The 12,228-nt window shown below is 34.5% G+C and overlaps 1 protein-coding gene across 2 annotated transcripts; it reads right to left on the bottom strand.

Moving 5' to 3' along the window:
- Positions 1-594: 594 nt before the first annotated feature.
- Positions 595-10,585, bottom strand: LOC136820763 (exonuclease 3'-5' domain-containing protein 2-like). 2 transcript variants are annotated; one of them, XM_067076988.1, is made up of 6 exons: positions 10,266-10,585; positions 3,820-4,251; positions 3,144-3,243; positions 2,420-2,588; positions 1,989-2,112; positions 595-1,171 (listed from the first exon to the last, which is right to left on the bottom strand). In XM_067076988.1, the coding sequence occupies exons 2-6, from the start codon at positions 4,240-4,242 to the stop codon at positions 992-994; spliced, it is 996 nt and encodes a 331-aa protein (XP_066933089.1). In that variant the 5' UTR covers positions 4,243-4,251; positions 10,266-10,585; the 3' UTR covers positions 595-991. The 2 variants fall into 2 exon arrangements, with proteins under 2 accessions (XP_066933089.1, XP_066933088.1); XM_067076987.1 differs by lacking the exon at positions 10,266-10,585 and adding an exon at positions 4,624-4,690 and having other exon boundaries at positions 905-1,171.
- Positions 10,586-12,228: the final 1,643 nt, after the last annotated feature.

Raw genomic sequence — 12,228 nt, 5'->3', positions numbered from 1 at the left:
TTTTGAAACAAAAAAGTTAATTACCCATTAAAACTAAGCACTTTTTGTAAAAGAGGGTGATGCAACATATTATTAACATCTTTTCAAAGTTCATAACGTCATTTTTGCAATTAAATTCTTAATTACTCTTAAGGGATTCGATTAAAAAGCAATTTATAAAGGCAATTCTTTGTTAAAAGTGTTAAGGAACCTGAAATATAACTTCTATGTTCAAATACCAAAATCAATTTTTGGACTATGGTCAGAGCCCTTAAAGGGTTAAAGGGAAGAAATTTTGGCGGATTTGGTAGGTTCAAATTAAGTTTAATTTTTCAAATTAACCGCCGAATTAAATTCCCGCCAAAATTTCTTCCTTTAAGGTATATTAAAGTCAGTTTAAATTTTTTTTTGGGCGGGGGCCGGTTTTAATAAGGAGAATAATTAAAACTATGAATTAAATAGTCTTGACGATAAGCTGAGTAACTCGACTCAAGGACCTAAGGAAAGAGGGAAAACTTCATGTTTGTAGGAGGTTCGTTTTAAGATCGTTTTGGAAGGGAGTGAATAATATGTACATAGTAATATTACAGTATTTAAAGAATTGTAAAAATCATGTAAAAATCATTTATTTAAATAGTTATTATTTTCTTTAAAGTATCAGTTTTCAAAAAAATATTGCGTTTATAAAGTTAAAAATATTTCTCACTTAGTAATTTACAATGTATATTTACAAAACATCAAGACTAAATAAAAATAAATCTTGCAAATCAACATAAATTGACAATGCGATCAGTTTAAAAGTTCTTTTCACATAAAAAGTTTTCTTTTCATCTCGAGAGCAGGATCTAGAAACCTACAAGAATTTTCTTTTTTTTTTCAAATTTATTGGAGTTGCAGCATCAGTTTTCATAAGTATATAAATACCATTCGAGTGTCAAGGTTGTCGATTAAACCAGGGACTTGACCGGAAAAATTTCGGCGTTAATAGACTTTCGCACACTTAAGAAACTATTCATACAGCTTGATAAACGAACGGTATATCCTCCCTTTTCACCACCTCGTTGATTTTCGAATTCAATTTCGTTTCATTCGAAGAAAGAGATTCAGAAAGGTCGTAGTCTGAAGCATCGAAGCTTAGCCTCGGTCTTTGTCTTTTAAGCACACTTTCGTTCAAATCGCCTTTCTTCGTTGACTGAAAATTAAGTTGAAAGATTAATAAAATCTTTTGTAAATTGAAGGAAGTTGAATGAAGCACAGGAATCTCGTAAGACCTCTGCCACAGTAACACGGTGTAGGTAAAAGTCAACTCCACGTGTCAAAGAAATACTGAGGTCTAGAAATTTCACTATTAATCACAAGAATTCTTTTAAACACGGATTCGCGAATCCTTAAGGGCATTAATTTCCGCGAGGATTATACTTCGCGAGTTTCGTGAGTTTTTCGAAATCCAAGAAAAGTTTTAGGGTTGCCTTTTAAACTTCGCGTTTGTGAACAAAACTGACGAACACATGAACCGCACTTGCTCAACTTGTGTAAATCTTTTCGTCGTTTTTGAACGGAAGGGTCGAATGTGAATAATCTCAGTTAAATCAAATCATCAGCTACTACAATCAGTTCCATAACATATTGGCACTTTTGGTTAATTTACCATTTTTCGAAAATTGAAGTTCGAGCGAGAATGTCAATTTCGGGCCTTCAACTTCATTTCAACGATCTGGGAAGGATTTATTGGTTTCTAGGCTATATTTCAAGCCCTACTGAACCATTTTTTAAGGTCCTGTCTTAAGTCTAGCGTTAAAAATCAGAGTTAAAACTCTACCCTTGGAACCTACTTTAGAGCACTTACAAATCGATTGTGGTTTCAAAACACCCCGGTGAATTTCCCTTTTGTGTCAAGTATTTCGTCACCGATTGAAGGTTTTGGTACTAAAATCTAGGGCCATCTGAAATTTCGCGTTCGTAAACAAAAAAATGTTGTCCTAGAACCTGATTAGAAAAAAACCTCTCACCATTTTTTCACCGAACAAATCTAAGGACAGGAGAAAGTCAGCATCGAATTTGGCTTCTTGACGCAAGATGTGATCAAAACTTGATGTCCCTCGGATTGGGTTTCCTTGTAGCGTTTTTGACATTCTAAAATATTAGAATGCGTAAATTATTTAGAGTGCTTTTAAAAGGTTATAAAATTTGCAGAAAATCAAAGTAACTTTCTAAAAGAGTTCCATTATAATTGGCCGAGAAGGGACATGACTTGTACTAGCTTGATCTGGCTTGATAAGAGAACTAATTTTAGCCAATTCCACTAAATAAAAGACTTTTAATTTTGCTGCCCGTCAAAATACCAAGTTCTCTTAATGCACGATTGACGTGGAATTGCAAACTTTGATATTATTACTTTAGATGAAAAGGTTAAAACTATGGGTTGTGTTATTAGTCTTACTTTGAAAGTTCTTGATATATTTTCAAGGAAACCCAGGCGTCGGTCGATGCATATTGTATTTGCGATTCTGATAATTCCGGTACCTCCCAATTGGAAAGCTGTTCTTTTTTATTGATTTTCCAACCATAAAGTTGAGCTGCTAATGCCACTAAACCAATTTTATTATATCCTAAAATAAACAATTATTCGTGTTGAGTATTACTTCATTAACATTACGTCGTTAGGAGCTTGGCTTCGGAAAGAAAAACAGCTTTTCTCACACTTTTATTAGTTTAGAAACAACATCCTACAACCTGCTACAACAACGCCAACACGCTTTTTGTTAAGTACAAACTATTATTATTGTTATTGTTATCATTATACAGAAAACGGTTTCAGGTCCGTTCAGGTCCTCTCTAAACCGATCTTGCTTTATTGTTAAATCGTCGTAATTATAAAAATATTTCTAATGCTTCTATGGCAAAAATATTAGGAATACCTAGAGAACAAACTTTTAAGGCTTGCACAATTCTGATACCCAATTTGTTAGGAAATAGCACAAAAATACTCACAAAACGGTGAAATTTGAAAATAAGAATATATTTTGAAGAACATTATTAGGTAATAACATTTTTGGATGTTTTTATAAAAAAGATATAGGTCAAGGCGCAAGAAAAAGTTTGAATTCCCCTAAGTCCTCTCAGATTTCCTTTTCAATCCCTTTAAGCAGAAGACCAGTAATTACCTATATCTTTTGCAATGGTCTGATTATCCACCATGTTAGAAACACTGATATTATACGTCTCATAAAGATGTTTCAGGTCGTCATATGTTCCATTTCCAACCTGTGAAATAAAAAGTGCAATTTCTTACCAAATCTACACCAACCAACACCAAGTTTAAGGTTGTTTTATTGAAAAATGAAATCCAGCCCTTGGTGTCCTTTCTCTAATGTCTCAACTAAAATTTAGTCTACAAAATAGAAATATCCAGGCATTTAGGCCTAAGAGTAGAAGTTTTAATCTCGAAACGAAGGAAGATATGACGTAGCCTAAGTAAACTTATCCCTTCGTAAACTTGGGGTGGATAGAAAGAAAATTGAATTACATTTTTTTTTTTATAAGCATACAAAAATCCGAAAACAGGCTCAGAGATGCTTAGGTCACAAGCTTAATAAGGCTGAAAAATGCTTGAGGGGATGCTTAAATCTAAAGCATAAATTTAGGGAAATACTGAAAATCCGTGAAATTCCAGCCAAAAAAAGCCAAAATCAGGATTTTTTGTAGGCTCAAGCAATGCCTGCCATATGCTTAATTTTTTCCCATATCTGAGCCTAGATATGCTTATAAGTGCAATGCTTATGAAAAAAAATGTAAACCTGACGATTTAAATTTTGTAAAGTAACAATAAATGATGGCTACCTTCATTATATCCCTATCTTTGAGGATTCTTTTCAAAACCGTTGGAAACTCATTCCAAATATACTTCTTTTTGCAGCGAAGTCTCCATAAGATGACGTCATTTTCAGTGGCAATTTGTACAAGTCCTATCAAATGTGGGCTTGATGTTCTTCTCGGAAATATAACTGCAGTCTCTGTATCAAAACCAACTACTGTTGATTGCAAAATTCTTTTGATGGCAGCTTTAGTGTGTTTCCGATCTTGGTCTTTCTCTTGAGATACTATGTACACATTTCCTTCAAACACTTTAGTAGGACACTTCCAAATTTCACTTTTCGTTAAATTAGTCCCAAATACTGAAACAACAAAGTCTTTGTGCTGTAGTAATCTCTGAATATTGGTTTTATTGGATGTCAGTGTTCTAGTACCATGCCTGAGCATCATTCAATCGATCTGAAGGTGTGAAAAAGAGATAAGATTTCTGATTCTTTCAAGATTAAATTTTCCTCCGCTTTCAACCCTAACCCTATAAGGATTGTTTTTACGCCTATTTTTAAAGTCAGTCGATACATATACAAAGCTGCTTGCATGCAGTTTACTTGGACAATCAAACGTCCAAGTGTTCTAAATTGATAATCTACATATTATGTAATTTTAGAAAGAGACATTCCTTTGTCAAATAGAACAATCAACTGACATTGCGCACGCTGTTTAGTTTTGATGATTTGTTTTAAAAACTGCAATGCTCAGCACATCTTTCATAGCGATTTCAAACTCGCCTTAAATACCGTAATCTTATCTTTAATCTGTTTAAAATTTAAAAACCTGTGCGTATTTATAATTGTTTTTAAAAGGCTGGTATTGTACTTTTCTTCTTTTTTTTCGTTTAGTAATTTTCAATGTTTTTGATGTTTGTGTTCTTTTCTATTGTCGGCATAGTTGTTGCTTTCAAGGATGAATCGTTTTATGACAGGGAGATTCCACTGCCAACCTTGTGCTGTTTCCAGCTTGATGTTGTGATTGCAACTGATGCGTTTTTTGCGAAGATTCCTTTTTATAGATGTTAATATTTGACGTCAAATCCATTTTTCTAGAAAATGACGTGTCGTGCCTTAAGTATAAACTTGTAATCTATATAATAATAGCCGTATTTTCTCTGCAGTATTTTGATTCTTGGTAGCGATTTTAGCCTATCATTGTATCTTTTTTTCCCAACAGTTTTGTTTTCATTTTTCAACGATCTCGTTTAAAATGTTTTAATCATACTTGTAGTATTAGTGTCCAGGATGAACTAAAAAAAACAATAGAGAATTGAAATCGATACACGATAGCATTCCTCAGCCTTACAACAAATAGTGAGGCTGAGTGAGGTCGCTTTCGTTTACACCCTCCACTATCTTCCTTTGCAGTACGACCACGCAGCGATCGATTAGAGCCGGTCTAGGGACGCCTCGCTCTTGGCATTACAGGCTGAATAATAATAATAATAATAATTGCACATAATAGTCAAAAAACTTTTTCCGTTTTTAAGAATAAGATTATTTAGATTCTACTGAAATTTCATCGTTAAAATTGTCCACGGTGCAAACTTTTTTTTGAGAAATTTGTAAAATGAAAATAAAAGCCTTCCTTTTAAAACTTTCCTCCACTTTTTACAAATATTTTGGATTGTGAGAAAAATCGTCAATAACAACGTCCGGAATAGCTACTTTAATGGGATAAAATTTCGCGGGGATTAAATTTCGCGGATTTCACGGATTTGGGTGTCATCCGCGAAAATCCACGAAATTAACTCCCAATGGAAATTTAGAAGGGCCTCATCTGCGAAATATTTCTAAACAAAACTTAAAATATGTCAAATAAATACTTTTTGAATGGTACTTGCATCAAAGAAGCGCAAATAATGTGTCTTTCAACAACCAACATGTATGATTTGACAGTGAAAGTCAAAAAATCGTGAAAATATTGACACCCAATATTGCCACCCGCGAAATTAAGTCCCCGCAAAATTTTTGAATTTCGCGGATAGGCCCAACCGCGAAATTTAATCCCCGAAAAATTGAATCCCCGCGAAAGTTTATCCCATTAAAGTAGTATTAATATAATAGTATGAGTTATGATGTACATAATAGTTAAGCTGAAACTTTTCTTTTTGTATTTCCATTTTTAGCATAACTTTACCGGCTAGTACTGCCACATTTTCAAGATTAAAGTTGACTCAAATAACACCACTTTTTATTGCTACCAAAAACTTTCCTCTGGTTCAGTAAAAGAAGACTCTCGCAACTAGTTTATATTTATATAGTTTCTAATATGTTACACAATCCTTGACTACAGCCTTTTAACTTTAACTTGAGAGATCAAAGTTTTTGAATTAAGTCCAATCATTTTCAGGATTTTTTAAAAAAATTTGTAAATTTCTTGTTCTGAAAAATATTTCACCCTGCCGAACCCGAATTCAATACCAGAACCAGCTTAAAACTAGCAGTCCCAGACGTCGTCAAATGACGACGACTTTTCAATATTAATTAGCTTATTGAAGACAATATTTCTTAGAAAATAATTAAATACCCATTTCAGCCGTTGAAATCGACTTTATCCTCCGATGAAAAGTAATCAATTCTGATTGAAATAATAAATCACACTTAGGACCTTCAAATCCGTTGGTAAAGGTTCATTTATTTACAACTGATAATTATCTTTCATCATTGTAGAATTTAAATGATGGCTAACAAAATGTTTATCTGGCACATAGATGCAGAAATTTCCATCCAAAACGCTCTGAAAAATTTTCAACATCTAGAAGATTTAGATTACGGAATTTTGCAAGACCGTGTCAAGGATTTTTTTACAGTGGGATGATTTTTACGTTTATCGCTTTGTAGTACACTCTGTGTGCATTGTCTGTTTGATAAAAATTTTCCCGTACGGAGACCTCTAATTTTAAAATAAAATGGCAGCGAAAGCTACGAAAATTGTAAACAAAGGGATGGGCTCCATGATTGGGGTCACTTTCTAAGCATGTTTTGGCTGTTTTTTATGTTTTTGAGCTAAACTAAAAGCTGAAAAGTAACGAAGACATATTCAAAATCGTCTAACAAAAAATTATTTTCCCATTACACTATATTTTCCATGTAGTCCGCCAAAGAAAAATATAAACATTTTTTACAAAAGTTATGCCGACAAAACAAACTATAGCCAAAGGTGATACTGAATTTGAACATAAAACATAATACAGAGATACTGCGAGTATATTTTTTTGCAAAGAACTGAAGTTAAAACCACTTTAAAAACAAGATTCAAATCAAAATCAAACAACTTCTCTCTCACGTTCGTGAACTCAAAGATCCAAAATGTAAACAAAAAACATTTGATTTGGGCAAAAAGAGTTGTTTTGCAATGGAATGTCTTCATTTAGAGCTCTCTTTTATTCCAATTATCAAGAAGCCAGTTTTGTTATTCTTTATGTTTTGTTATGAAAACACCATTTTTCGACAAATTTCTATACTTTCTGACAATTTTGACGGCCATTTTCTCTTATCGCCTTCGATTTCTCGCAAAACTCCAACAGCACTCCATCGCAGCGGTTGGTTTGAAAAATCTCAAACCAGAAAGGACAATGACAACAGATCCTTTACGGCAATGAACTTTGAAATTAGCCGTAGATATCGGGTTTTGTGTACAGACAAGAGGTCTGGTAACTAACCCAGTCCTTGTTTTTGGGGATTGGCGGGTCCAACCAAAATATATTGAACCCAGCTGGGGATTCGCACATCAAAGGTTATCATTCCTCTGGTTCAAATTGGTCTGCTCCTTTAGAGCTTTTGCGAGCGCAGGGTAATTTCCAAGCACTTTTTTACCACTGTTATTCGGTGGCAAAAACTCAATTTCGATTTGAGTTTTCAAACTCAATTTTGTAAAGAAAAAAATGTTTTGTTTTTTTATAAATAGGAGCATTTTATGATTTATAGGCGGCACGCCTTTTATAAAACAAGATCAAACGAAATCCACATGGAAATGGGCATTTATATTCTAGACAAGCTTTTGAGCTTTGCATATTTCTGTTTATATTTTATTGTAGCTGTAAATAGGTGTAAATAAGATGCAATAGCCATAAATTGGACCAGCAATATTATTTATTTATTTTGCAATATATTTTGATACTTTTGTATCATCATCAGGCTAAAAACATAATAAAATAAACAGTTAAAAACAGTTAAAAAAAATATTTTCATCATAGCATACAAATACATACAATACAAGCTCTATCAACACATAAATATTCAATCAATATTTGTAAGTCAAAAAATACAAAACTGCCAACTAAATGGAGGACAATAAAAATTTAATTACTAATGCACATGATCGATATTCGTCTTTTGCATTAACACTCGGTTTAATGTCATTAATATGTAACGCTTCTATGAAGTTACTGTAACAAGATTGAACGAATCATTAAGCTCTACCTGGTACACAAAACCAACAGACACCGAATTAACTATGAACTTTCATGCTATAGCACCTTTGAAGTACAAAATAAGCATGTCGAACGATAGCTGTTCGATTACCGAGCCCAATAGAACACCCATTGAACCGGGAAAACTTTTGTAAAGTTCGATGACTGTTTGATTAAGATCGATGAAGTTCGATTAGTTCGATTTATACCTTGCCGCCCAATTTGTTATCTATCTTCCGAGGGCTTATTGGCAGCCGCCTGCCATGGCAGTGTAGCTCTAAAGCTCTAAAACAGCATCTAATAACATGAAAACCAGAATATGATTCTTCAATCAAAACTATAAAGTGGACTTACAAACATCAATTTGTCAGATCTAACAAAATTTATAACGGCACTGTCATCATTGACGATAAAACAAACAATATTCTGTCAAGAGCCTTGTAAACATTCCAACAACTTCCAGCAAAATGATCTATCACAGCTCAGTCTACCATTTTTAGCGCGGCCCGAGGATTGAGCCGAGAACTCTTGCAGAGCGCCTGAGCTCCCGCGCGCCGATGAAAAATTTCAATCTGTCAATCATTTTCTCAAGTGAAGAGTATGCGAAGCGATTCTAGCTTTATGATAAATAGTCAGTCAGGCGCATCCTTGCAAATGAACGGGGTGAGTATTTGCATGGGTTTTTCGCCACCCACTGCAAATGAGATAAGACGTCTAAGGCTAAAAGCGTGAAAATGAATAAAAATGAACTTCAAACTGAAAACGGGAAAAAAGGTAGAAAGCCGGGAATTTTATTTTTTTGTTAAAAGTTTCTTCAATCTTTGAAGAAAAAATTGACCCATGGAAAAAAAATTTCATCTATGCAGTTCTTCAAAATGAAGCAAAATATTTCAAACCCGGTTCAATTGCGTGGGGTATTCAGCGCTATTACATCACTTTTGTTTTCGACCCCTTGCATTTGCCACTGATCACAAGTGAAAAATACCCCGTTCATTTGCCAGGATGTGCCTAACTGATAGTGCCGCAGATCATCAATGGATAGTATTCAATTATCATTATCCCTTTATATTTTCATTCCTAGAACTTTTGCAAAAAAAAGGAAAAATAGAAAAGTTGTATTTTTTACTGCTCTATTCACATACTGATTGAATCAGGGGGGGGGGGCACGCAGTTACTACAAGACATGATGTGTAGTAAGTGCTTTTTCAACACTTTTTTTCAGGACCACCACCCTTTGCAGTTACTACACCTTGGTAGTAACTGTTTTCAGAAAAGATTTCCAGGTACCACCCCTGTTTTTGAGTGATATCATCAAAAATATGCTCGAAATTACCCTAAATTGCGATTATTTTTCAGCCTAAAGCCATTTTTGTGCTAGATTTTCTTTTAATTTACTTGTTTAACAGCTGTTGAGAACATTTTAATGATAATTAGGGAAAGCATAATTTCAAAGTTGGGTCTGAGAAAAATTTCAATTTTTTTTTCGTGCATTTATAACAAAAATATTTTTTCTAGCAAAGAATTTTTTCACAAAAAAATTCATTTTTTGTGAAAAATCTTGAAAGTTCTTTAAAAAGAATTAAAATATAAGCACTTACTACACCAAAAGTGCTAGTTTTAGTGTTTGGCACCACCCCCAAACAGCAGTTACTACACTGTGTAGTAACTGTTTTCATAACTTCTGAATACAGTACCACCACGGTAGTAAGTGTCATACTGTCTTGTAGTAACTGCGTGCCCCCCCCCTGATTGAATTTGAAAGATCTTCTATGTGGCGTTTTTTTGCAAACTTCAAAAAACTGATTTTTGTCCTGCCTTTGCGGGATTTTGGCTCAAGTGGCTTGAGTGCAGCATAGGGTACAAAGTCAAAAGCGTTTCCCGTAATTTTTGTATGAAGAGTTAGGTCTGCTACATACACTGATGATAGCTAGCTAACTGACAAACTTGATGATTTTTTATAGCCCAGTTGGCACATCTGAAATTTAATATGAATAAGTCTAATGACTCTTACCTATTTGAAATAAAAATTTCGTTCACACACTTGTTTTCCAGTCCAGGCACCTGGTGTTTTTTATTCCTGTCACCTTTCTTCTTGACAGATACCACTCTCCTTGTATTCTTTCTTTTCAACCCTTGCTTTAGTTTCTATGATTGGAATTGACTTCACAAAATGTAGTAGTACTGTCTTCTCAGCAAAAGTTTTTGCATAATTTCAGTTGGTTCAAACTTTCCATACATTGAATCCCTTTCTTTTGAAGTATTTTAAACAGTATTTAACGTTATGTAACTCACTCAAGACTGTCTTGCCGCTTGGTTTGTTCAGTCGGCGTTAACTTGAAGATACATTATAGGCCAAAGATTATGCAACATTATCCTCCATCAAAGCACTTTACACCATCAAAGCACTTGGCAAACCGTTACTACAGTTTATGAAATTGTGATACATTTAGAGTTGAGCCCGACTGTACAGTTGATTTACTTTTTTTTTGATGAAACCACTTTCGTTTTCTATGTTTGTTTTGTTTTGTTTACAAAATCCAAGTTAGTCGCGATTGCCACCGTTTCGGGAAAATTGGAATCTTTTTTGTTGTATGGTACCCACGCCCTCAATCACCATTCAGACCATTGCCCCCAACACTTACTGTTAGAATATCGACAGTGTATCGAGTTTATGTATTTCTTGCACTTTTGAGGATAGGACGGTAAAGTGACTGAAACGATTCAAAATTGGCGTCACCGTCGCATACATACATACATAAACTCGGAAATATTTTCAGACAAGTGCTGGGGATTGGGTTGTAGATAAAGGCAAAGCTCTGATGATAATATCATTTGACTCATGCGCAGCTCAAATGTTTATTTTGGAGATTTTTTAATCTTAGTTCTCAAGATGTGAATTGATTTATTATTGATTTGTGATTTATTTGTGATTTATTTCTTTCACTTTCAGTGGTCAGCTCTGATTGAATTGATTGATTGCATTTTGTTGGACAATTTCCAGGGTGAAAATAAATTTATTTTCAATTTTTCGTCTGCTTTACATCCTTCTTGCAACTTTTTTTCTGACAGGGTCCCAAATTTACCGAAAATTCACATCTGACAGGGTCCACTTTTCAAACTCCAGTGGCATGTCCCCATCGGCCGTCAATTTTAGTATCCCCCAGTAGATCCTTATTTTGAAGGTTGCAACCTCTGAGCAAGAAGGTCCTGTAGTCTACTTCCAAGGCCCCGAGTTAACGTCTCCCTTCGGTTATCAATTTTCTAAGAATCTAAGATACCCTCAGTGCTTATAAAGACCCGCCCCGTTTATTTATTTTGAAAATGTTTTCATCTCAAACTGAATTGATATAATTAGCCTGGTTTTGATAAATTATTATCTTATGTTAGGATTGGGCTTTTCCAGAAAAAAAAACTGTGCACCCCCTGTTGTGACCTACCCCATTGGAATTCCAGGCAATTTTAGGATCATACCCCTCTGGAATTCCTAATTTTTACAAATTTTCAATCATTATCCCCTTGGAATTCCGCTTATTTTTGACGGATTTTCGTCTACCCATATGGAATTCCACTGAATTTCAAACCTTACCCCCTTGGAACGGAAATGGACCTCCTCAACAGGGGGTGCACGATTTTTTTCTGGAAAAGCCCATTTCCCACCCTTGAATCCTAGCCCTAGCTACTATCCAACCCCCAATAATTAGGTCAACCCCGTTTAAATAAATTTTGAAAAAAATCCGATCTCCTCTCCTAACTATTCGGGACCTTAGAGTACTTTGCAGAGTACTTTGCAGGACTCAGTTCCATCACATTCATCAGGAAGCAAAGTTCAGTCAGAAATCGACTATAGTCTAGTCTGCCAGTTTCAGGGCACTTACGAAAACCCAGGAAATGAAAAGAAAAAGGTGAAAAACAAGTGAAAAGATATTGAACGAGGAAACAAAGAAGAGAAAAAACATTTTGGAAACAGTATCTCC

Source organism: Clytia hemisphaerica, unplaced genomic scaffold (assembly GCF_902728285.1).
Source record: "Clytia hemisphaerica strain Z4C2 unplaced genomic scaffold, Clytia hemisphaerica genome assembly, whole genome shotgun sequence".
In the NCBI taxonomy this organism is placed as follows: Eukaryota; Metazoa; Cnidaria; class Hydrozoa; order Leptothecata; family Clytiidae; genus Clytia; species Clytia hemisphaerica.
The sequence above is the reverse complement of the archived record's forward strand: the minus strand, read 5'-3'. Positions and strand labels throughout refer to the sequence as shown.

Bases quoted from the DNA above. Each gene is read 5' to 3' on its own strand.
- LOC136820763 (XM_067076988.1), bottom strand. From the start codon at position 4,242: ATGATGCTCAGGCATGGTACTAGAACACTGACATCCAATAAAACCAAT. The intron at 3,244-3,819 runs GTAGCCATCATT...TTTATTTCACAG, and splicing joins AAGATAGGGATATAATGAAG to GTTGGAAATGGAACATATGA. The intron at 2,589-3,143 runs GTAATTACTGGT...TGTTTATTTTAG, and splicing joins GACCATTGCAAAAGATATAG to GATATAATAAAATTGGTTTA.